This window comes from Gekko japonicus, unplaced genomic scaffold (assembly GCF_001447785.1).
Source record: "Gekko japonicus isolate JY-2015 unplaced genomic scaffold, Gekko_japonicus_V1.1 scaffold59, whole genome shotgun sequence".
Classification (NCBI taxonomy): Eukaryota; Metazoa; Chordata; class Lepidosauria; order Squamata; family Gekkonidae; genus Gekko; species Gekko japonicus.
In genome coordinates, this window is record NW_015169174.1 from 2,121,591 (window position 1) to 2,148,846 (window position 27,256).

The 27,256-nt window shown below is 41.5% G+C and overlaps 1 protein-coding gene across 6 annotated transcripts in view; it reads right to left on the reverse strand.

The window, feature by feature from the left end:
* The window catches only part of BTRC (beta-transducin repeat containing E3 ubiquitin protein ligase), a 203,068-nt gene that overhangs the window by 14,283 nt on the left and 161,529 nt on the right, over positions 1–27,256 (reverse strand). For all 6 annotated transcript variants that reach the window (XM_015415946.1, XM_015415944.1, XM_015415945.1 and 3 more), the window contains 8 exons: positions 19,267–19,498; positions 14,662–14,848; positions 10,166–10,262; positions 8,888–9,025; positions 8,266–8,384; positions 5,883–6,132; positions 5,653–5,771; positions 478–588 (listed from right to left, as the gene is read on the reverse strand). In XM_015415946.1, coding sequence (XP_015271432.1) covers positions 478–588; positions 5,653–5,771; positions 5,883–6,132; positions 8,266–8,384; positions 8,888–9,025; positions 10,166–10,262; positions 14,662–14,848; positions 19,267–19,498 — 1,253 coding nt within the window. The remainder of the gene's footprint in view (positions 1–477; positions 589–5,652; positions 5,772–5,882; positions 6,133–8,265; positions 8,385–8,887; positions 9,026–10,165; positions 10,263–14,661; positions 14,849–19,266; positions 19,499–27,256) is intronic.

Here is a 27,256-nt window from a genome sequence, read left to right on the forward strand (position 1 = left end):
TTTCCACAATGACTAAAAGTGTGTCCAACCCATATCTCCTTTTTCTAATGGAGAGATTAAAAAAAAGATCAATGAAATTGGCCCCAGGTAAGAGATAATCAATCTAATGGGAGGCTCAGAAGAACGTGTTCCTGTAATGAAATGAGGTCAGGTGAACAGCAAGCTTGGTTATTATGGCAGGTAGTAGTGCAGTTGCTTAGCCAAGATCTGCAGATATTTTATTACTTCCTGCTTACATTACTATAAATATTTCCTCCTTCCAGAATTTATAACTGAATGGGGAAAAGTTGACTTCCATTATAAAAACAAAAACAAATTGCAGACAAGTTTCTTGATAATAGTAGGGTGCCAGTCACGTCCCTGTAAAGTTCTTTTCACACTTCAGCATTTAGGGCATGAATCAAAGAAAAGACGGTGTAGAGTGGGGTTGGGAGATGAAAAAGAGAGACTAGTGCCTCCCCTCTCCCCAATTCTTACCCATCGTAGGCCCCGCTGACTATCCTCTTGTTATCAAAGCGTATGCATCTCACCAGCTCTTCATGGCCTTCTAGGACCCGCAAGCATGCTCCACACTCAATGTCCCATAACCTGGGAGAAGACAAGTCAAATAACTGGCATTATGTAGTTGTTTGAAATTTTACCTGAGAAATGCAAGTTCTTAATCAAACCTACCTGACTGTTCACCAAGGGCTCAAAGGGCTTTAAAAGGCTCACCTACGTTCTAAATCTAAACTCTAACCCTATTATTTTTCATTTCCTGCCAATGATGCCTCTGACTCACTGTTTGCTTGGTGTTTTGGATTGGATTAAGGCTAATAATCCATAGGAGAACCCAGACAACAGTGACGGGGGCCCACACTGTCTTGAAGTAGTAAGACTGCCCCTTCTGGATTGGGTTACATTCTCTCTGAAGGAGAGGTTTGCAGACTGAGTGGGAAAACGGCTTTGCTGCTGCAGGGAGACTTTGATAGTTGCTTGCACAGCTTTTTCCAGCTACATCAGCTTCTCAGACACAAACCCTGCTTCTGTCAACTACACCTTGATCCCCTCTCAGAGTTATTTACTTAAAATATTTATAGGCCTGACTTTCTCCCAGACAGCTCAGACCCAAGGCAGATAACCAAATGAAATCATTTAAGGCCACACAATACCAACAACGTTTAACAATTAAAAACAGCCAGTGAGTTTAATAAATCATACTCATTTACAGATCCCTGCCCCCCAAAATCTTAACACTGTAAAACCGTCAAGTAGCCCAAAAGGCTCTCTTAAAGAGTTCACACATACAGCCCTTATGAAAGTGCTACTGGGATAAAGTCCATCTTAGTTCATTTGGGAGACTGTTCCACAGAGCTGGTACTGAGAAAACCCATGATCAGGCAGTTGGAGAATGCATCTTTGTAGGGGTCAGAATGGCTAACAGATTATTGATGTTCAGAGCACATGTGGGTCCCAAATTTTTATGGGCATTAAAGGAAAGCACTGGTGCCTTGAACTGGGTCAAGGAACATGTAGGCAACCAGTGCAATGATCATATAACGAGAGTAGTTTGTTCCACACAGCTAGCCTGTGATAATGAATGGGCTGCCTATTCTACATCAACTGTAGTTTCTGAGTAGTGTTCAAGGGCAGCTTTGTATAAAGCATATTACAATACTCACATGTTAAGATAACCACTGCATCCACAGGAAATCAGAGCATAAGAGCATGGCCAATTATGTGGTGGCCCTGTACTGGTAGAATTCTCTTTCTAACAAGGTCCCCCCCCCCAACTACTTTGCTATACTACAATTTCTTCTGCTCAGTTTTTTTCTTTAGATAGTTTATTATATTCATTTTTACACTGACCAGCATTGTTATATGTTGCAGTTCTGCTACCTGGTTCATTATATTCATAATTTAATTGACTTGATATTGTTTTATTTATTGCACTGAGAGCCCTTAGTTGGAGTGATGGTTTTAAAGACTTCTTAAAGAAATAAATAATCGCTTAAAGATTCATGGTCTCCATATTTTTGCCTGGATTTGTTAAAATTCCTTTTCATGTGACGGTCTGCAGCTAAGAATCAAACTAGATGCCATGACAGTGTCAATTCCAGCCACACTAAACTGGGGAGAGGATTCAAAGCACAGAATGGTAGAGAAGGGAGTTCTTCCTCCATTCAAAACTGCTTAGTTCTCATCCACTTTTCTTCCACAGTGTTAATCTTTCAGTCTTGGAGCCCCACCAAGAAAAAAAGCAATTGCTCATGCAGATCTGTTGGGGAGGGGGGGTAGGTGGAAGGACGGCTTAGACCTCTCTGCCAGCCCTCCTCCTTCCACGTATAAATTCAGTGACAACCTAACTCTTACACGTATGTCTGGCACTTTAATGTCTAGCTTGTTCTAAACTTGCAATGGAAATTCCATTCTTTGGCACACAAAGACCCATTGTACATTGGAATAGAAAGGAGGTTGATGAAGAGGAGAAATGTGTTTCTGCGTGGAAAGATGTTTGTGCGAAGAAGTTCCCATATCTTACAGGCAGATTTTTTAACCTTCAGCACCTCTCCACCCTCCTCTCGAAATAAAAAGGGATACTATGAACATAATATGTGAAGTCCATGTATGTCACTATATTTGGATAAAAAGTTCTGGGGAACTGGAAAGCTTGAACTCTGTTTTGTGTCATTTTGGTTGGTCTTGCATGATACTGCATGGATTTTGTCATTATATCAGTTTTAGGGGGAGTCACAATGATTTTACACCAGACCAAGCTCTGCTTTTGTGACTTGACCATTCTTGTTACCCCTGCCATTGTGACTGCAATACTGAGGAGGACAAACTGGTTTTCTAGCTACTGCTCATTCCTGGCTAGCTGCACAAGTGTTAACATAATTTAAATTCAATTCCACTTTGGAAAATTTCAGTCTTAAACCTCTGTGATATCTACTGGCCCGTTAATAAAATTCACGTTGTTCTTTCCAGTAAATGGAAAATCAAGTACATATTTATTTAGAGGTTCTACCATTACCATCTATCTACCTTACCGCCAAAAATTCCTTTTGCTCTAACAGTGTGAGGTACTGTACAGAACACTGCAGTTATGCAGTCCCTGTCTGGAGGGTTTACAACCCGCATTCGATGGACATAACAGGGACTCAAGAAGAGGTCACCTCATCAAACTTTTCAGCGCCATCCCTGAGAAGTACATAGGCCTATTTTGAGTAACACCCAACCTGGATTCTGCTGGGATGTACTGCCAACCTCTGCAAAATTCTAGCATAACGATTTTATTCAGTGTAAGCATAAAAGTAATTGTATTCCTCTTTAAATTTATTACCATATTGACATTTATATTTGCTGGTTATTGCTATGTATGGTGTTGTGGTTGTTTTTCTAAGCCCTGTAATGTTTAACTGTTTCCTGCTCGGATTACTGTTGATGTTTCTGCCTTTCCCATTTATAGCTTCTGTTGTTATATAAGGACTATAGGTCTATCTTTCTTTTTAAAATCCAAAGAGCAGGCAGGCTTCTTGCTACAGTGGAACATCAGGCCCAAGTTCACCATATTTAACAAACACAGTTCTCTCACCAATACTGGTGCTCTTATCAGCCTTTCCTTTAGTCACACCACAAGGTCAACACCACAAAGTGAGCATTTCTTTGAGCAATGCCGTGGTGCTGTTTACAATCCCTTTGATCTTTACAAGGCGTTAAACAGAATGCAGCTGGAGAGGGGAGGCGATAATTGGTTAATGGCTTCCACTGTCCCATCCCAATTCCCCATGTCTCTTATTTAAATTGTCTGCTGCAGCACTCTGATCTGTGTGTTTTCATTACTCATGTTACTGCAATTATCTTCAGTAACCAGCTTTCTCTAAAGCTACACTAGTCAATTACCAGACTCTACAGTCCCTTAATGAAAGGATTTGTTTCTTTGTTTTGTGTCTTTATTTGGATACTGGTGATGTGGTACATTTGACCTTGGACCTAAATAATTACACACAAAGAAGAGGAAAGGCGATACTATTAATTGGACCTACCTCTGTTGGCCTGACTAAAGGGATCCCCTTACCAGTTTTTAAATCTCTGCAAACTCACTAAACTTTACAACTTTGGGCTGGCAGCAGCAACTTTATCTGCTTTTTAAATTGCCGGTGGCATCAACTAGAACAAGGCTGTCAACACATTCCCAATGGAGAGTTGAAGCTGAAATGGTAATGACCAATAATTGAAAGAAACTTCTAACTGAAGCAATGTAAATACATTGGGCTAACATGGTTTGTTGCAAGAACCAAGAAAATGCAAATCGAACCTTTAAACAAGAGCACTAGGCCATTATACCAGGTTCTTCCTGATCCTTTATGTTAGTAGTTTTAAACTGGTCCTCTTGTCAATGTAAATATTAACAAGAAGACTGGACAAGGAAGCAGGTTGTGGCTGTAGAAAAAAAACCTCATGGTAATAGTACAGTCAGAGAGTCTAATACTGCCTTTCTAAGAATGAGTGAGATACACAAAGTCGCTGGTTCCAACTTGCTGAAATCTGACCAATCAGTGTCTGTTTAGTATTTCACTAGTATCTGTCATGTTGCCGAAAGCTATCAAGTCCAATCCAAAGGACATCATTTGAATGGCATCTCAAAAATCCCCAGTGCCTTATACAGAATGGATTAAGGTTTACACTGTTTCAAGGCAAGACAGAGCAAATTGACTCCATGACTCCTGGCCACCTGTTTCAAATGGTGCCTGAGGCCAAACACCATGAGAGAAGAGCTTAGCTGGCAAGATCCCAGCAGGATTCGGTGCTGGATTAAAAGCCTCTTATTGCAAATCCAACCCTTTAAGTAGACACGCAGACCAATTTAAAGGATCATGCTAGGAAGTATACTATACAACGGGTCACAATAAGCTCTTTCACGTACTACATTTTGAGAAAGCAACCATTATAGCTTTTATTTTAGAAAAAAAATCAATGCCAGCAGTTCTTTAAAAAATCCAGATTAATGAAAAGATCATATAAAAGTAAACTATATACTAGTCTCAATTATTTGATTAACTTCTGATTGATGAGCTTGGAGCTTTTTGGAGTTTTTCAATGATGAAAAACTGAGGCAATTACAAAAATGTTTCATGTCTTCTCATTCTGGTGTCAGGTCTGTGGTCATTTTAAGCACAAATGGAACATGGAGCAGAATTTGGATTACTGAGACTGTTCCAGATAGGGGCTGAAAGCCTTCTAACAGTGTGGTCCACTGCCAAAGTTGTCCTTGAACCCAATGCTTACTTTCATGGTTGAGCCTTCGAAATTTCCTAACTCCTGCAAAGCCTCGGAAGTTTAATTAAAACATAAATTAAATATTGTTGAATTCACTCTGGGCTTAGAGTTTGTGGTTCACTGAAATTCCTAGGTGCACCACACATCCAGCCGCTTTCACACCTTATAAAGCTAACTCTCAGGCCTGGTCTCACACATTCAGTAAACTAAAAGGTCAAAGTAGTAAAAAGGACTGAACAGCTCTATACTGCGAGAGGGAATTCATATCTGAACACTTCCCTCCCTCCCAATGTAAAATGGGCTATCAATACCATGCATATGAGTGTGTGTGGGAGATGTAGGTAGGCCCAGAGAGAGGCAGCACATGCTCCATGCAAATGTGGCATTGCTTACCTGATTGTATTATCCGATGAACCACTCACTACTAGTCTGTCTCTATACTGTAGACAGGCAATGCCTCGTTTGTGGCCATTTAAGGTACGCACAAACTCACAGGTGCTTGTGTTCCATACCTGAAATAGAGACACAAACATAAAAAGGAAGGGACTGATTACCACCAGTTCAGGACTCATATGAGAAAGACATAGATTGTTGATTTTGCCAGAAATCTCCAAGATTTGCACCTTTATAGTTCTATCACCTGACGCTGACACAATATACTTGTCATCAAAGTCTACCACGTTGACAGCTGCTCTATGTCCAACCAACACTCTGCGAAGGGTGATGTCTGTTGGGGAGGCCATGTCCCACACGGCAATGGAACGATCTTTGGAGCAAGTCACCATCATGCCGTTATTAAAGCGTAGGTGCAGTACTGCTTCGCAGTGGTGGATCAGGGTGTTCAGCATCTCACCTGTATTCACATCCCACACTCTGTAGTTGCGATAGGGGAGAAAGGGAGGGGGAGAGGATTTTTTTTTGTAGTGAGCAAGGGTTCACCAAAACTTGAGTACCCTAACGGAGGGAAAATATGATTTTACTGTAGAAGCATGCCAAACACCATCATAAAAAGATATGCCAATTAAGCTTTTCCAGCCATTTTTACACCTGCTGAATTAGTAACATATAGCAAGTTTGATATGAAAAAGCTTTTCAATAATAACCTTATACCACCTTCCATCAATTCTGTGAAGCAGGGCAGTCTTATTCATATTTTATAGACGGGGAACTAAAACTAAGAGACCATGAAATTTGCACAAGGTGAATTGGGGTTGAAATGAGATTTTAATCCAAGTCCAAGTTAAACATCATACACTGGACTTCTCTGTTTACTTAAAAGAGCTACAGAGTTTGGGAAACAAAAATGTCACAGAGATTATGTAGCAGTATGGAGGGTGCAAGATGAATGACTACTGAATCTTCTGCTACAGGAGGTGTGTGTGTCCATTCTTGTGGGCATAATGCAAGGTCTCGTCTCTGCTTTAGAATTTGGTTTTTGAAGATCTCCATTTGAGTTGTGCTGGCTGTTGAGAAGAATATGGTCAAAATCTACAGAAGGTCAGGTCTCCTGTGTTCTTGACAAGTCACCATCCCTCAGAGATCTTTATTATTTATTTAATTTATTTGTACCCCACCTCATTCTCCTCTCTTCTCCTCCATTTTATCCTCACAAGAACCCTGCAAAGGTAGGTTAGGCTGAAAAAATGTGACCGGCCCAAGGACACCCAGCAAGCTTCCATGCCACAAGTGGGGATTCAAACTTTGGTCTCCCAGATCCCAGTGTTGCCTACTCCAAGCTCTCATGAGAAGGAAGAGTATTGTGTGAACATGCCTTGTCAGTGTTTTTAAGGAAGGCTGGGGTGAAAAAGCAAGGAAGACTAGATTTGGCTCCTGGCTGGCAGCAGTGTTGGGTGGGGTAATAGCTGTGGTCAGTGCCTTAGGCAGCAAAATGTATTGAGCCAGCACTGCACATTTCACTCCTCCTTTCGGCTTTCTACAAATTCTGTACAAGATCCCTGACATTTATTCCTAGCATAGAATTTAGCCAAATATTATGTTCCTTCCACCACTCTCTCCCCCTCCCATTTTAGACTATAAGTCTGGAAACATTTTAGGTATTCAGTTGTATGAGTGTTTTTTAAAACAACAACAACACCAACAACAACAGCACTAAGGAGTTGAAATAGTTCTTTAATCCTACTCAAGTCTGGCACATAAAAATGGAGTAATGAACATAATTTAAGAATCTATCACATTTTTATCCCACCCTTCCTCAAAGGAGTTCAGAGGCGCATACATTGTTTTTAGTTTCTCTAATGAATGTAATTTTTTTTTAATGCACTGCTAAATTATGACATGGCCTAATGGGATTTTTAAGCACGCAGAATCTGTATACTCAAGACAGCATGCTGGCAAACTTATCCTTATTCAAGGGCAGTTTATAAATGTTGCGAACCCTGAAATTTAGAACTGACACTGCTAACTGAAGACTTATTCCTACAAAAGCTTTTGGGAAACAAACAGTATTATTTCCCCTTTATTTATTTATTTATTCAGACATACATACATACCCTGTTTTCTCCCTAATGGGAACCTGAAGTTGTCAACAATCACTTCCTTACCTTCTCCAGTTTATCGTCACAAGAACCCTCTGAGGTAGGTTAGGTTGAGAAACAGTGGCTGGCTCAAGATGACCTGGCAATTTTTTTCAATGGCAAAACAAGGATTTGAACCTGGGCCTTCCAGATCCTAATCTGACACTCTAACCACTGTAACACACTAGCTTTGCATGCCTTCAGTCTCCTTGGCTTTGCGAGTGAAATCAGATGAGGTCTTGGGGAATAAATCCACCCCCCCCCCATCTACCTAACTTGGTGTAGCCTAAAGTTAAAACTTAGTTCAGTGAGCAATGTGCTAGGTACTGGTAAACCATTAATTCAACCTCAGCACCTAACCCCATACGGGGATAATACCACTTGCCGGTCTGAACAGGCCACAGATGGTAACAGAGAGGGAAGGTTGCACAGAGAACACCGCACAACTGATCTCAAATCTAGATGTGCATACCTGACAGTGGAATCCGATGATCCAGTGATGATAACCCGCTCATCGTACTGGAGGCAAAGGACTGATCCTGTGTGTCCAGTCAGAATCCGCTTGCATTCTAGTGTATTCTTGTCCCAGATCTAGGAGGGCAAAGGGAATGGACTATATTGCCAGTCTGGCTCTTTTGTTTTCTACAACACAGCATTTTATCTACTAAGGCGAGCAGAACTTCTAAGTGGCACGCAATGCACTTTGTATTCCACAGGCACTTTGGAGCAATATAAACTATCCTTAATATCTCTGTTTTTAATATGAACATAGTCTTTACCCTTCTCATTAGGGAACAGGAAGACTTTAATTACTGAAGGACCAATAACACAGCTAGCAGTGAACAATGCACAAGAAAATGAAGCAGATAATATAGATTTATTCTTCTTCTTTGGGAGAGAGGGAGGAAACCTATGCAGTTCAAAATCAAACTTGATCGGGTGGGGGCATGCAGTCTGTAAGCAAGACAAGGAAGAAAGGATTACCCTCACCTCTATCTGTCTGTCTCCTGCTTTGCTTCTCCCTAAATTAAATTACAGCTACATTCTTTCTGTTAGTGGATCTCCCCTGCCCTTGCCTGCTGGGGAGCTCTCACCTTGATGGTATTGTCTCGGAGACCACTCACAATCTTCTGATCATCATATTGTAAACAATAAACCCCTTTGCTCGTTTCACTCCGGCAGTGGATTCGCTGTAAGCTGTGCCTTCCACACCGCCAGTTTGATTCTATCGTCTGGGGGAGAGAGAAACAATTATAAAGTGTGGAACAATCTTCATGGAAATTTTGCAACAATAAAGCCTGCTAGACTCCCGGGACAACAGACGCAGTGTTAATGCTGAAGCCATTTATTATTAGATAGTCCCAAAGCTTGCTATAAGTGGGGCAGCCCCCCCCCCCCATCTGTAGCATCCATAGTGATACAAATCCTAAAGGGATTTTAAGACATTCTCAGGAAGGCACAAGTGCCAGCTATCTGTTCCAGAGGTCTTTAACATGGAAAGCAGCCATATCTAAGGATACAGTGCTCGTTGGGGTGTGAGTTCTTCTAAGCCTGCCCTTCAACATTATGTGGGTTAAAAAGCAAAATGCAAATTCACCATTCTTGCCTTCAGACTATTTGTTTGTTACTCTTGTGTTGACTGTCAATCTCTGAAATCCACTGGAGGACGATTTCTGCTCCCCTTGCTTCCAAGCCCTTTTATGCTCTCTAAATATATGTTCTTCTGGCCCTATTCCACTCCCTTTCTTTGGAACAAGTTCCTTCAGCATTAAGGGCAGTAATGGTACTGACGAATTGTCTAGATTTTGTCTTAACTACACTAGGGGAAGCTTTGATATGGGAAGATTCACTGTGATGATGTTTCGAAATCACTGATCAAGAATGAGACACTATGAGATACTGCTTCTGTGGAGACGTTGTCATATTTAATGCATTGTAAGCACTGAAGTGGAAACAGAGATAACCTGGAAGCTGAATGCTTATGATTTATAGTGCATTTGAATTGTAATTGTGAAAATAAGGTTGTATTCAGTAATATATCTTCAATTGTATGCGAATTTACAGACAGACAGACAGACAGACAGACAGGGTAACCTATCACCAAATGTCTGAGCACTGTTCACCTACAATGAGAGGGGGACTGGCTGTAAATGGGTCTGGTACATGACATCAGTCTTATGGGCCAGTTCATAAGTGATAATCTGTAACACAGATATGGCTTCTTTGCACATGCAGTAGGAAGGCACAACTGGCTATGATATTTGGGCAGGAAGCTGTTCTGTGTGAAGCAGCTCTAAAGAACATGGGTTCAAGTAAAGTGTTCCCATCCCATCAAGTTGACTGCCTGCAACATTTTCTTTTCTGCCTCTTACCTCAATATCCTGTATAATTTTGGGATAAAGTGCTCTGTAGAAGGAGTTTGGTGGGGCTATTCCATCAAGTGGCTTGTTTTTAAATAGATATTGTCCCCTAAAAGAAAACAAAACAAGCAGCACTGATTATTCAGCTGTCTGGTTTGTTTATTTTGTGCAAAGATTTAGAAGACAATAAGAGGGTCTTCTCCCACCTTCCAACACACAACACTACTGTCCTTAGACATGTGGCAGATTCACAGACTAGGAAGCACCTAAGTGCATCCCCTCCTCCTGTATTTTAAAGGGATGAGGTGAATATGTGGGAGTACAAATGGGGCATTGGGGAGGGGGGTCAGCACCAGGAGAATGCTGAGAAAGCCAGCAAGTTCCCCACAATGTGATTGTTCAACGAATGGGTAGGTAGGCAATTAACAGGACATTTTACTGCTTCCAGTAAACATCACTGGATTCTTTCTCAACTTAGCCTGGATATGAAATCCACTTATCTCATGCCAGATTTTTGTCACAGAAAAGGGGAGGAGGGAAACAACAACAACCCAAAAGCCATCAGCAAGCTGCAATCACTTCCTGCTGTGCAACAAAAAATTTTTAATTCCACATCCTAAAGTTAAGGAGCCACCAAACACTGTGCGGAAGCTAGTAAACCCCACCATGGGCGTACTAACCACTCTTCAGCCTGGCAATATGCCTTATGAAGCAGAGATGGGCACAAATGCCTCAGAGTATAATCCTGGCATATGAGGCATGGCATTTAGCCTAGGCGAGCTCTCTGCTCTTCCATCTGCTGCTGCACTACAACAATACATACTGACAGGTTTTTTAATGCATCTTTCCCTTATGTTGGAATTCTGCTGAGAAGCATCAAGAGGAGGAGGAGGAGGAAGAGGTGGATTTATACCCCAGCATTCACTTGGAGTCTCAGAGCGTCTTACAATCCCCTTCCTCTCCCCACAACAGACACCCTGTGAGGCAGGTGGGGCTGAGAGAGCTATGAGAGAACTGCTCTTGAGAGAACTGTGACTGACCCAAGGTCACCCAGCTGGCTGCACATGGAGGAGTGGGGAATCAAACACAGTTCTCCAGATTAGAGTTCACTGCTCTCAACCACTACACCAAACTGGCCCTCTAAAGCGCCCTTGTGCGTAAGGTGCTCTGGGCATGTGCAGGGTTAAGCGCAGGATCCAAAGGTTAAAGACCCCAGTGAAGGATCTGACTCTTGTATGGTTATATTCAACTCAAACCTGGGTAAAAATGTTATAATTTATTCCAGAATTCAGTTTTGGATTTCACAGATTACATTATATACAAATGGAAAAGTTCTGTCACGATCCATCTTAACCAAATGGCTCTGTTCTGGGGTGCACCTAAACACCATATCTCCCAACCTCAAAACAACAGTTCCCTTTATCACACTACAGAGTGACTAGGGGAGAGGGTGTTACAGGAACATCTTCTGGCAGTTATATAGCAAAGTCATGAGTTCTTTATTGCTGTGAAGAACAGAAACGATGAAACAAAGGATTAATATTCCAGATGATTTCTTATCAGCATGTTTACAAGTTATGCTCAGGTATTCTAGCATTTGGGCTTTTGTTCTCCTCTGCTTTATATTCACAACCATCCTGTGTGGTAGGCTAGGCTGATGGTATGTGATTGGCCCAAGGTCACCCAAAAAGCTTCCATGGCAGAGTGGGGATTGAAACCATGGTCTCCCAGATCTTACAGTTTGACACTCTAACCAGTACACTGTGCTGGCTCTATTAATTAGTTGATGTTTTGGTGCTTGGAAGAATGATAAAGTACAACATGTCAGGATAATATTAGGATATTTGCATATTCTTTTGCAATTGAAATATATTGGTCTTCTTAGACTGCTGATCTGTAAATAAAACAATTATTTTAAATGATTAAAAAAAGACAGATTTTTAAAATATTCAGTTTCGGGGGGGGGGATCAACTCAATATAGCAGTCTCTGAGATTCATAATATACCAGTATGGTCTTGTAACTCCCTCTCCCCGATTGTGGTTGTAGTTCAGCATCCCATGATTGTACCCACTACAGACTGACACAGAGAAGGAGATGCTCTTGTTGCTACAGTGATTTGTCCCTAGTGAAAATCAAAGACAGCTCTAATACTGAACTACTATCTAAGAATGTACCATAATTATTTCATTCCCTACTTCCTAAGACTCAAGGAAAGGGCATGTATTATTTCTCCACTGAACCTGTGGAAGAGAAGTTTAGGAAAGACATTTCTGTTAGAATCCTGAAGGTGTGTACAAACAAAACATTCCCATTACGGCACACTCACTTTGCCAGTGTGCTGCTTTGTGTGTTAACTGTGAGCCACCAAAAACTGCACAAATGGAACTCAACTGAGAGTTGGAAATGATCTTCTCATGTCTTTCCTTTGTCTAACTTGGTCCATATCATTTAACTATGGAAAAGAACATTTAGGAGTTGACAGAACTGCATAAGTAATTGCAAACAAAAGCAAAAACCCACAATAGGTCATTGGGAAAGGTTAAGGAGGTACAGCAGTACAGGAACACTGCTTCCCTCAGAGACGAAAAAGTATGTCATAGTCCAGTTTTCTGTACTGAATATTTGTAATGCTCCTCAGTAGCCACTATTGCAATCTTTCAAATGTAACCCAGTACAGATATCTAATGGGGATGGTTATGGGGAATTAAGTGGCCCCACTCATACAAAGCTTAGCCACTTTACAACTGGGGGGAGACATTACTTCAGTGTGTAACACAAGACAACCTCACAATGTAGCCAGTTTGCCACCCAAACTGGTGGTCAACACCCATTTCAAAACAGACCATGGTTTGTAATGGTACTGGAACACAAAGCTTGGTGTTTGACAGGAAACTGACTATTCTTTACTCCATGTCTGGAAATGCAGCAACCAGTGATGTGACACGGTTCAAATATAAGGACTTAAACCATGGCTTGGCCATTATAGAAATTAGCCAAGGGAATCCCTCAGATTTGTGTGTCCTGGTTTGCAGGGAGGACAGCAAAGAATAATTTATGGATGTGATGCTACAACAAAATGTGGGCAACCACAGATCTGGAAGTCTTTCATTAAGAGTAAGAGGGAGTGGGTGACAGGACATGAGCCCAAGGATTCCACAGGTTTGTTCATCTTATATCTGACTCATGCTGAGTCTCATTTGCCCAACGCTGACCTGGAAGGTACTTTGAGTCAATATTAGAAACAGAGCTGCTGTCTTTTCGATCATTTAAAAGTTCTAAAAATATTTCACAAGTGTTATTTGTATTCATAATCTGTTAAACTACAGCATACTCTTAATGTCAAAACCCTTAAAAGAATTTGTACTTGCATGTTTGTGGATTTTATTTTTTTAATAGCAGTTAAAATTCCTTAGCTGTCACTTTTGTCTCATTTATGAAAAATTCATACCCAGCTTTCTCACAGACAACAGTCTAGGGAGGCTCCTTGGATGGAAAATTATGTATTAAGAAGATTACCCCAGAGAGGGAAACATCTAATGAAATGTTAACAGAGGTTCTCTAGACTTCGGCAAGTCCTGCATAATGGAAAGACTGCTCCATCTGATTAATTAATCTATCTGTGTTTTGGTGTGCCTATCCTCAGTGGTCTGTATTCTGAGCTTGATAGCTAAGATTAAACTGATCTCCAGTTGAATAAATCTGCGGAGGAAAACAAAGTAACCTGCTGTATATGTAACATGTGAAAACACATCTACCTTTCCGTTCAAAAAGGATACTGATGCTAGTAGGAAAGAAAGATACTACACACAACCAGCCCCTCAAGAAATGCAGAAAGCTGCTGCACTTTTGGGGTGTGTGTGTGTGTGGGTTGGAGTAGCTGTTTTCCAACCAAATTACATCAAAATTCCAGGGGTGCTAGTGCTGCCTGTCCACTAAAGCTTCAAGTAAATTGGACCAAGGGGTCCAATTCTATGGGCCCCTGAAAAAATGCCCCTGCCACCCTACTTACAGGGATGCAGACTGGGAGGAAAAAATGGCCCTGGTAAATGGCCCCACCCCCTCAAAGGAGGGAGGGAGGGAGGGAAGAAGAAGAAGCCAGCCAGACCTGCACCACTGCTGGAAGCCACCCAAGACTTGTGCTGGTCAGGAACCACCTTCCTGTTGCCCAGGAAACTTGTTAAAGGGGGAAAAAATAGGCTTGGGATTCTTAAAATGCCAGCCCCAGATATTCCCGAATATTTTCAGAAATATACAGGATCTGGACACTAAGATTCCCAAGAATCCTGAACACCATTCCGCGTAACTGAATATATTATTAAGGTATTTTGGAGGTATATATTCGAACCAGATATATCTGAGCTTGCATCCATACTCCCACACTTTCAAGTAATATAAACTGCCAAACTAATGGCCACGCCATTAATAGAAACCCCATTTGAAACAAGGCATCACTAGCACCTGTTTAATTTACAGAGCATGGAAAAGTTGCACATGAGATGTTCTTACCATCCTCTCCGCTCTGCCAAACCCCTCCACAGTGAGTCTGTCCGGACCATTCTCTCAATCAGCTTCTTCCACAACATGCCGTCTGACGTCACCCGATACCACTCCTTACATACCAGCTCAACAGCACACAATGACTTGGCATCCAAGTATGACAAGATATTCTCAGCAATGTGATCCAGGCCTCGGGCTGAAAGAAACAGTAAAGGCAGCTTGCCATTACAGGGGGAGTTCACCAGGAGCACATGTCTGTTAAGAATACATCTTCCGCCCCACCGTTGCTTGTTCTTGTTAGTGCAGCGCAGACCTGGGATGACTGGGCAGAAATCAGTCTCTTGTGAAGTTCAGAAACCAGCAGCTTCTTTTGGACAAGAAACAACAAAGCATTAAAGGTAATGAAGGATCCAGCAATTTGGTCTGGTTTATTTCTGCAGATTTTAGCACAAGGGAAATGTTCTGTAGAAGACTTTTCCTACTTGGTGATGCAGCCCCCTAAACCTGCTATATTAGGCCCATTTCTCATTCTGCTGCTACAGCTGTTCTTGTATTCCAAAAGCTACTTTTTGTTAAAACAGGAGCTTTTTGATGCAATGAAGAACAGAAAACATATATTCCTAATGTGCAGCCGGAAGGGAAGTGGTACCTGAAAATAGTATTTGGGCGTGTGTGTATATGCACAGATGTGTGGTAAGGCTGCCTGCACACAGAAAGAGACAGGGAAAGCAAAAAAAAAAGAAGAGCAGTTTTACTGGTGTTATTTATTTTGTCAGGTAGAAGAAAACATGCAACAAAATACCTCAAATTGCAAACATTTGCCAGCATGTCTCACAAATGTTTGGAAGAAAGGCGACAATCAACTAAAATATAAGGACACTGCAGCAATAAGCTGGTTAATACCCCATAAGCATATAAGTGATAGGAATGTGTTGACTGGGTTCACCATGGGCTGCTCAAACTGGATGGGTTCCTTCATTAAGCTTACTACCTTCCACTCATGCCCAATCATGCAGAGGCCTCAGAATAGCAGGACTATAAAATAAGACGGTTTCACTAATAAAGCTTCACTTGACTGCTGTTGTAATGCGTCAGAGATAGAGGTAGCTGAGAAGGCATTTCTCTTTTGACAGCTGCATTTTGACAGACAAGTAAACAGGCAGATGCTGTGTTAAACAGGGAAGCAGGAAGCTTTACCTAGATTACAAAATACATGCATTAAAAAGATTTGCACCAGAAGGTTGCAGTGTCTTGGAAGCACACCTGAAGTGTTTGTATTAATGCAGTTACTCTGTTGGCATATTAGAAGGACATTTCTACAGCCACGCATGTAACCCTGCCCTGAACCTAACCATAGGGGAACAAAGGGGCCTGAAGTGCAGGAGATTCAGACATAAATTGACCAAATTACAGATGAAAATTGCCTTCCTGTAATCTTAGAACAAGTGAGAGCAAGCAGAGACAGGGTATAATGGAGGGAGACGCAATACGCCAGTTATAGGCCATATAGTAAGGCCTGATTCTCACTTATAAGAAGGTAAGAAGAGACCAACCAAGGGAAGATCTTTTTGGTATTTGGGGAGGGGGTTGTGTGTGTGTGCGCGTGCGCATGTGTCTGCGCCTGGAAGTCACAGTGACCTCTGGTGACTGACCCCTACTGGGGGCCTGAAGGATATTCAGAGAGGTGGCCGAATAAAGCCTACCTCTGTCCTCCTGACTAATTTGTACCCTGCTTAGCTCCCGAGATCTGAGGAGATCGGGCTTGCCTGGGCTATCCAGGTCAGGGCCAAGGGGAGATCTTTTTTGAAACATGCTGGGAAGCACTGGATTCCTGAGGTTTGAATTTGAACTGAACATACATACATACTGCCACATTATAGTATACATGTTTCACAGATGATTCTCAGTAATCCGAAATGTAAACAGGACACAGGAAGCTGGCAATATGCCTTCGATGGATTTCGAGAAGGGGACAGGTTTGAAGTATAATGTAGCAATTAGTGTCAAGCTGGGACTGGGGAGACAAAGGATGAAATCCCTATGGAGCCATGAAGCGCACCAAGAAACCTTGGGCCAGTTGTTCATCCTGGGTCTAACCTACCTTGTATGCTTGTTTTGAGGTTAAAATACCATATGCATCACCTTGAGCTCCTTAAGAGGAAGACTGGGATACAAATATGGTAAACAGATTCGTTTTCAAACTAGGGAGATGCTGCTGCAAAGAATAGGCAGATCATCAGTGGAAACAGTGGACAATTCAGAGGTTGTTGAGGTGTCTAGTAGACATGAGCTAACAGGTCTGGTTCCACATGCAGGAAAATGAGGTGGGTGGATCATATTTTGGAATGATTCCCTATGATAAAAACTCCCTTCAAACTCCTATGTGGGGGTGGGGGGAGTTTCTACTCCATCTCTTTGCTTGCTGTGCTGGTTTGGTTTTCTATCTGCAGGGAGTTTTGTGCAAAGGAACGCTCAAAACTGGAATCTACAATCTGTACTCTGACATGGTGCATTCTATAATATGAGAGCTCTGCTACCTCATTATCAGCTCATTCTCTTGCACGTGTGAACCTGGCCTTGGGTATTTTGAGTGGTTGCCCAATCTATTTGCAAAACTACTTCAGCTGTCTGCTCAAATCTGTTTTTGCCCAATTTCACTTGGGAAAGAGGCAAGCATGCAGATTAGCATTAAAGGCAACTTTTCTTGGTTTCAAGTAAAAAGCTACCAAACATCCGCAAAGAGATCAAGTGCTCTTTTTCCTGATCTTGTTACAGCCGCCCCAAAGACTAAGCATCATTTGTCAGTGGCAAAGGTGGCGTATAGGAAGCAGTAAATGCATTTGGGGCTGACCGAGGTCACATGCCTACCCTTAAGCAGACAGATGCACAATGAAGCCTATCAGATGACTCTTATCAGGGTTAATGCAGGACATCCTGTACCCAGTCTCTGCTGCGGATAACAGACAAGCAAAGGGCCCCATAATGAGCTTCTCATACATGAAAGTGGTGTAACAGCATGGCTATTCATTTCTTTCATGGTCTCTGGAAAAATTCATTAAGCATAACTTTTTTTTTTTAAAAAATGTGACTTTTATCACACAGCTCTGACTTTACAGCATATGGGTACAGTTGTTAAAATATAAGACAATGGGGGAAAGCCTAACAATTGAAAATAGTCAGTAAGACAGCAGCACTTCAAAAACTGAAAGAAGAAAAATGAGATGAGAAAAAAGGGGAGGTAAACAGGAGGTGTCTCTGAAAGGAAGGGCTCAGGAGGTTTTAAAAAATATAAAGTGTATTAGGTGTTGTGAAATTTGATATTTCACTGGTGCTGAAGTTGAAGGAAAAGAAAAAATGCTAAGGAAGATGATGAAAACCCAACAAACTTTATCTATGCCAATCAATCTGCAGGCACAGCATGGCTATATAACAGTACAATGATTATTCTGCATTGTACATCACAATTGTGGCAAGGAAAAGTAATCTCTGGATTCCAAAGAGAACTTCTGCTTTAGTTCCCTCACTCTGTGACTTCTAAATATTGAAGAAATATGTTGTCAAGGCAATACAGGAATGAGGACTTTATAATCCCATTCTAAACCCTGATAAACTCCATGATCCAAAAGACCCAGTTCTGTAACTGGAATGTGCATGCATGTTAACTGAAAAGCAACTGATTCAAAGTCACAAGGTCACTGAGGGAAAACTCCCATAGAACATAAATTTCGTGATGTCACAGTATTCCTATATGATGAATCCTTGAACAACCTCCAAAAAACAGTCATCGAACAGATGCTGAGAACACAGTACTATAAACCTGGCTGTTAAGAAACTTGACAAGAAAGAAACCACTTGTGACCAAGGAGTCCCTGAAACCTTCCATGCTTGTTCTTTTGCAAACTACTGTGCAGAAGCTGGAAGGAAAACAAAATGGGATTACCTTTTTTGTGAAATTGGATCATGGAACAGCTTGGGCAGAAAAAATTAAATCCCATTTAAAGCTGGACGTTATTGAACTCTAGTCAGTAACAGATTATACAGAAGGCGTTACAGTCTCTTGCAAACAGGCTATTAAATCCTATCATTCAACAAACAGTTCATATATTTAGGTGGTTTTTTAAAGGATTACTTATGTAACCCATAGCAAGTTTATCACAGTGCCTGTATTCTACACAAAACTGCAACAGTTTTCACAAGTAAATCCTCAAAAGTTTTCCCCTTTTAATTCTACAGATCACCCTTCCTAACAAAGCACCTTCCCATAACACCAACACTGGGACAGAAAGAATTTCTAGGATAATTTTGTGTATGATCTATCTTGTGTATCAGTTTGGTGTATGCTGCTGCCGCCGCCTGGCAAACTATAAATATAATACAACCAAATATATACAGGAATAGAAACAGACAAGATCGTGTCCAAGTACAAATAACTGCCCCTGATTTAACAGTCTGGTACTCCTTTGAAAGTGGGCAATCAGGAATCAAATGTCAATCATGAAAAACACCCCACAGCCTTTTGCAATACAGCCAATTTGAAGTTTGCCAACATAACTCAAAATCCTGGAAGAAAAAGCCAGAACTAGCTCTCCCCTTGCTGTTGTCCCACTGAAATACCTGGCAGTGCTGTGATGAAGTCCCTCTGTAGCATAGGTTTGAGGTATGAGTTGATGTGCCCATGTTGATAGTGATACATATGTGAGATGAGATGTTCCATAAATTCCACTTGGTTGGACTCTGACCACTGTTCAAAATACTTGATACACAGCTCCTTCTCCTTTTCATAGCTTGCGGATAGCTTCCTTTGCTTGGGCACAATCATGCTTGAAGTGCCATTGGCAAGTTTTGTCTATTGAAAGAAAAAAAATGATTTTTTGGAGTACAGAATTTGATGTCTTTAGAAGCTAATGAAAGAAGAGGCATTTTGAAGGTGCACACCCAGGTGATGGAGAAAGCAAATATATCTTATCTAGCAGTATATGGACCAAACTGCCATCAGGCTCCTACGTCCCCATGAACAACCACAACATCAACAACAGCTGCCTTTCTAACACTTTGCTTCTGTTTGCTTTGGGGCCACAATTAATAAACCATATATGACACAGAAAAAAATGAACAAACTTCTCCTCAGTGCTGTTCAGCATCTTTCAGAACACAGACGCTGTAAGTATAAGGTCCACTTGCATGGTAAATAATCACCCCCAGCATTAAGTCCAGTGGCACCTTAAAGATTAGTAAAGGTAAAGGTTTCCCTTTCTCAAAAGCTAGTCGAATCCGACTCTAGAGGGTGGTGCTCATCTCCGTTTCCAAGCCAAAGAGCCAGCGCTGTCCGAAGACATTTCCATGGTCACGTGGCCGGCATGACTAAATGGCGAGGCACACGGAATGCTGTTACCTTCCCACCAAAGTGGTATCTATTTATCCACTTGCAATTTCTTGCTTTCGAACTGCTAGGTTGGCAGGAGCTGGGGCCAGAGACGGGAGCTCACTCCGTCAGGCAGCACTGGGGTCTTGAACTGCCTAATTACAGACCTTCTGGTCTGCAGCTTCAGCACCTTAACCTCTGAGCCACCGCAGCCCCACCTTAAAGATTAACAACATTTATTTCAATATTTGTATTTATTTATTTACATTATTTACAGTCAGCCTTCCAGGGATTCAAGGTAGACTATACAAAGTGAGTCAATACAGCACGAGCTTCCGTGGGTCACAGCTCACTCCTTCTGACAGATATATGAAGGGAAAATCATGCTGGGAATTCTTATGGAAAGGATGACCAAGGGCAAGGGTGAGCCAAGGCATAAAGGCTTGATGCAAATTCCTCTGAAACTGAAAAGTTTTATGGTGGAATTCTCATCAAGCCGCTCTGGCTTGGTTCTCCCCTCCCTGGTAATATTCCCCATAAGAAGAATTCCCAGCATGAATTTTCTCTTCACATATCTGAAAAAGGGAGCTGTTACTCAAAGAAGCTCATATTGAAATAAATGTTAGTCTTTAAGATGCCACTGGACTTCTGTGTTATTTCAGAGTGTGAGAGCCCCAGTGCCAAGTGTGCACTCTTCCATCTGGACCAGGCTTTGGCTCCTGCCCCCCGTTTTCTCCTAGCAGAGAGACTGCAGGTACAGAAGGTAGACAGGCCCACTGAGGGGTTTCTGGGTTCTGGGTTCTAGGGGAACTTGAATGGGAAACTGCTGTTGGAGAGCAGGCAGGGGACCTCCTGCTGGAGCCTCTCAAATGCTGAAGCCTTAGGCACAGAGGGGACCATGGGGAGCTCTTTCTGAGGAGTCTTTTTCTGAGGCTCAGGCTAGGGTAGGGCAAGCCTTGACAAAAACAATGGCCTCCTCTGATCTACTGTCAAGAAGGAAGACTTGTCCAAAAGTTTTTGCAGCAATTTAGCTTGATTTAAATGCATGCATCCTGTTGAAAGGAAGACATACTGCATGCCCAACAAAGTGAGTTAGGTTCTGATGTCTCCATGTGCACAACTGAAGGCCAATTTCCATTTTCAGTGGAGAACTTTTCTCTCAGCAAAAGAGTACACACTGAAATACATTTAGAGAGCGCAAACTTGTACACCTACATGTCCTGGGCTATAAAAAACATTTAAGGATTTTGGAAAAACCAACCTTTCTTACAATGACACAAGGACGTGATTCAGCGTTCTGACAAACACTGTAATAATAGCCCAAAACATAAGTGACTTGCTAAAATATTGTAATGTCTGATGATACAAAAAGAAGGAAGTTAATGTCCCAATCCTGTAAGCCAGTGCAATGAGGCAGCAACTCACAGCTCACAGAATCACCCAGTTCAGTGTACAATTGCTGGGATCAATTCCACACTGATGGAGCTGTAGCATTTGAACTACTGTACAGACAGTGGGTGGTTCTGAGTACACAGCAAATCACAGACTGACCAAAAGCTCACAATCCTTTATGAATGAACACCTGTACCTCAGATAACCGGGAACCTCAAAAACCCTATTCTTACTTGGGAGGCTCTACTCATTTCTTTATTACTCAGTTATAAGGGCTTGACATCTCCTGTTTTAAAAATGGAAAGATTTGTGTGTCTTCACATACTGCCAGGATTCAGATCCTGACACAATTAGATATTACACGATGTAAAATATACCCACGTTGATAGTAGTCTTTCAGCATTTGACTTACAAAAGAAACATTCTGCTTTGAAATCAGAGACATAAACAAAATTGGGTTCTCTATATGTTGAAGCCTCAACAGTCTTTATGGAAATGATAAAACATAGTTCTTTAGCATAGAAATGCTTGGTTTCTCCATGCACTAATGTTGCTGGTGATGGTCTGGCATTAAACCATGAAGGTTGGACTCTATTGAACACTGGCCTGGAGGGATTCAGTGGCTGTCTGCACAGCAGTTCAGTTGTTTGCAGAACAGAAAAAACCAATGAAACGCTGGATTAAGATTTAGATAGTTGATAAATGGTGTATTTTATAAGCCTGACCTCATTTCATTTCCCATTTCATTTGCTGCACAGCCAATCTTACAGCAGGCTGTCTTCATCCAGCATGTTTTTAAAACCACCAGTGTCTGCCTTTTTACTTACTCTTTTCTCAGACCCATATGCCTTTAATGTATGAACACAAGCAAGACAAAGCAGTAATTTGTACTGGGAACAGTGTTACTACCAAGTGAATAAGGATCTCTAAATCTCTTACCCTTAATGTCTTCTTTATACTAATCAACCATCCTGGGATGATAACCCCAAAACTCATTTAAACGTGCGTTGTTTCCACATTGAAAAACTGAATGAGAAGTTGAATCACATTAGAAATTTAGAAACCCTTCTGCAGTATTTGTTTGACTTTGTAAATTTGGTAATTTCTATCAAGGGGCTATTTTGATTTTGTAAAACATCTATGTTTTAAGAAGGCCTACATAGATGTTTTTTAAAAAAGGAATCCTGCAGATTTCAACCAGTTGTGTTGAAGCATCCAAGGGGGTTGGACTAGATGACCTGCAAGGTCCCTTCCAACTCTAACATTCTATGAATCTATGAATCTATAAAAACATAAGAGAAGCCAATGTTGGAGCAGGCCAATAGCCCATCCAGCCCAACACTGTCGCACAGTGACCAAAAATACCAGGTGCCATCAGGAGGTTCACCAGTGGGGCCAAGACACTAGAAGCTCTCCCACTGTTGCCCCCTCCCCCAAGCACCAAGAATACAGTGCATCACTTGCCCCAGACTGAGAGTTCCTATCTATACCTTGTGGCTAATAGCCACTGATGGATCTCTGCTCCATATGTTTATCTAATTCCCTTTTGAAGCCATCCATGCTTGTAGCCGCCGCCACCTCCTGTGGCAGTGAATTCCATGTGTTAATCACTCTTTGGATGAAGAAGTACTTCCTTTTATCTGTTCTAACCTGACTGCTCAGCAATTTCATTGAGTGCCCACAAGTTCTTGTATTGTGAGAAAGGGAGAAAAGTACTTCTTTTACTACCTGCTCTATCCCATGCATACTCTTGTAAACCTTGATCATGTCACCCCTCAGTCGTCGTTTCTCCAAGCTAAAGAGCCCCGAGCGCTTTAACCTTTCTTCAGAGGGCAAGTGTTCCAACCCTTTTATCATTCTAGTTGCCCTTTTCTGCCCTTTTTCCAATGCTATAATATCCTTTTTGAGGTGTGGTGAACAGAACTGTACACAGTATTGCAAATGAGGTTCCACCATTGATTTATATAGTTCCTGAAATGTTTAAATGGCTCTAATTACAGGTGGCCGAGGACTCTTATCCGGATGCAGTTTTTAAGATCAAGGACTTTCTAGAGCAAGGGCCTGTTTTTTAAAGTCCGCATTTGCTTCATGCAAAATTCAATGCACTTATGGAACACTAAGATTTTAAAATTTTGAAAAGCACATACAATCCCTGGTATTATCAGGTGACCTTGGCCACCTTGCATAAGTAATCATGTAAATAATATTATACTTGTTAATTTTAGTGTGTGATTCCACAGAGCAAGACAACACATGGTAAACAACACTACCAGTCAGCATGCATTTGCCTCTGAAAACCGATGCAATACCTTTTATGTGCAGATAGGGATTCTCTCAGGATAACAAATTTTGAATCTTGTTAAGAAAATCCCACCCTCTACTGTTCCAGCACTTGTTTTGTTCTTCCCTTTCATGTACACTTTCTTTGCATGACCTCAAATGAGACCCAATCGAAGTGAGCATGCTCTACTGCTTGGTACTGAGATGGAGGGAATGAATGAAGATCGTAACAATACGTGAAGAACAGAGGGAGTGGAGTACAATTAGAAGAGATGCCTGAAACTCGAAATGCCCCATTTGGTTACTTTCTTTACTTTTTGTAGCTTTGGGCCAGCCATTCCAACCCTCCCTGCTTCAGTTTATGGAAGGTGGTGTGCAATTTCTAGGCAGTATAACTCTTTATGGCTGCAAAAAAATAAAATAAAAATCTCTAAACCTATATGGACAAGCCTCACTGCCTGTCCTTTAATCTCTACAAGAAACCATAAAGCACAGTCTTCCCACCCACTACCTACAGCATTGAAATGTTTTTAAAATCGCCATAGGATTTTGGTGAAATAATCAGACTAAAGACAAAAATCATTTGGTTCACTCTTGCACAGAAATGGAGGAGGAAGCTTATAACAGTGACAGAATTGACTGAATCTCTGAAAAATCAATGATTACCACTTATTTCTACGGGTCAGACTAGACATGATGTTGAAGTTCTGTGTTCAGAATTTCTTGGGACCCTAGATCAAAGCAGCTCTTAGGAGGGGCGCATGTGGAAGGGGTGAACTGAGTTGAAGAAGTAGCACTGAGGAGATATTACCACCCCCTCTGGTAACCCCCCCACTGAGGAGATATTACCACCCCCTCATTATTTATGTATATTATGCTTCTCCACTGCAAGACTCTGAGACAATTCACAACAATATAATCAGCTCCAACAAACCATATCATAAGGGGCATCTTGTGTTAAAGAGTAACTGAGGAGGGTTCCCTCAGTCCTCAGGCAACACTGCATAGTGACAGTGGAAACAGAGAGCAGCTGGCAAGCTGTTCAGCAGCAATGGCCTTTTACTACCACCCACCACTATCCAAGTGCTTTTCATGCCTAATTCCTAACATTTTGGTAAAAGGGTATCTGGTGGGACAGACTGTGGTGGTGGGGAGCTGTATCAGGCAGGATGTGCATTTTGGGACCCCCTATTTGCACTCCCATGTAGGCCAGACATTTAAAGCATGTTTTCCTCTCCTAACAGTGTTTTACATGTGAATGGGGGCAAACATATGTTTAAAGACTGCTGCTATCAAGTGCAGTTAGACACATGATGTGCAAGCGCACAGTTATTAAAAATGGTTAGCTCGAAAGTTTGGAACATTGTTGAAATGATGATAGATCAATCTGCTGCCTCAGTATCCATCGTAATCCACTGTCAGTGAAGAGGTATCTCACATTAGCAGTATTTCTCAAAGAACTTCAGCTAATGTACCTTTTCCTGCTTCTGTTTCTAAGGTGAGACAGGCCCTGCTGGGACTATGAGCACCATCTAGCCCTATACCTTTTTTTGTTGTTCTTGTTCATTCTGTTAGAATTCAACTTATGATGCAGCTCTCTGTGTTGCTGAGGTCTCTCAGTGGGGCCTTCTGGAGATAAATCGAACAGTACTGAACACAAGGGCATTCTATTGATCTCAAGAAGGACAAAAGATGTTTCTGCTGAGCTGTCTATTACAAGATTGTTTAGCTATAGTAGTTAACATGGAAACCATATTATAGGCACAATAAAGTAGAGACTAAGGTAAAACGGATTAACCGATCTAAAGTTAGCCAGTACTTGAGAACATGCTTCATGTCACAAAATTCCAACTCTATGTTTATAATACTACCAAGAGGCAACTAACTTGATTGCAAGTTTCCCAGTGTTCAGTCCCCATATCATAACCTATGGCAAAATGACCAAGGTTAACAAAAACATGTGGCTTGACCTAGGTAAGGGGTTATGACTTAATTCTTTTTGCATATTCTTTGTATACAGAAGATCCTAGATTCAAAATCTGGCATCTCCATTTCATAGGATCTCTAGTAAGAGGAGGGCAGAAAGTGGTCTTTCCCAAAAGACCCTGTAGTCTTGCTGCCAAATCTCAGTACTCAGTGGACAGTACTTAGGTAGATAGACCAATGGTCTGACAAAGTATCAAGCAGCTTCCTATGTTCCTTTAATATCTTACTTCTTTCACCGAAGTCACCACTGATATTACAAGTCATTTTTAAAATCCGGTCATTTGCAATGCACTCTGGGCACTGCAACATATATTTTAACGCTTTACTGGATGTGCACAAGCCCATCCACATGCCTAACAAGCTTGCTTGATAGTGGCCACTAGCAATATATCAGCTCTTAGTAGGAAGGGTTAAGGCCAAATGCTTCCCTGTTACATCTACAGGAAATGTAGGAGGCATAATGGGAATAGCTGTAATGCAAATTATTTGCAGGCAGTATGTTTAAATGAACTCTACTACATACCAAGAGATAAACTGCATGACAGAAAATATGGACAAGAGGTAAACCATCATTAGTGGGAAAGGAAAACATCAACTGTGGCTGGCCCCTATAGTAACAAGCAAATGTACCGGGACAAGAAGTTTAATCCCAGAATAAATCACACAAACATACACACACAAAAACCCCTTGGAAGAATCTATGCCATGGCCCAGTATGGCATAATCTCAGTTAAATTAAGGGAAGGTGGGGGCCTTTTTGGAGCAGAGAAGCTCTGTGCCATGTTTCTCTATTGGACTCCCAAGTTGATACCAAAAATAAAAAATGAGTTTTCAACATATTTCATACACATTTGCCAGAGCTTATGCAGAGTATCAGGCCATTAAACTGATTACAAAGTTCTGTACTGTAGCTGCAAACAGTTTAATTCCCAGGAGTAATCTGTCCCTACATTACATCACTGGGTACAGTTCCCCTCTAACATTTTCTCTTAACCAGGAAGTATTATACTTTTGGCCACTGGTGGAGGCTACAGAGGCAAGCACTATTTACGTTAATAGATAATACACAGCATGTTTAACTAGATGCATCTGAGTATTCTGAGAAGCTACATCTTATGCCTCCCCAGTATTTGTTCTGGTCCCATAAAGCAGTACCATATGTTTTTATATTTCAGGGGTTTAATAAAGCATTATTAACTCGATAATGCACAGATTTATCATCAAGGAACTCTTTTGCTAGTTACCTCTTGTCAGAGGATCCAAGGAGTGTCATATAATAGCATGCGTCTTCCAAAGCAGCACACACTCCAGATTTGCACGGGGGGGGGGGGGGGGGGGGGGGGATGGGGATGGACTCTCCACTCACCATCCCTGTTCTGCACTATTTGATGCACTTCCCTTTGTCTCCATTCTATTCACCCTGCTCTGTAATCAGGGCACTTCAAGTATAAAGCAAGTTCAGTGTCACCCTCCCACACATTTATTATGGCTTTTTACACAGTGATGCAACTACAAGGCAATGCACATATGAGAGAGCAGCAGAACCCATGTGTTCAAGCAGTCCCACCATCTCATAATGTTCTC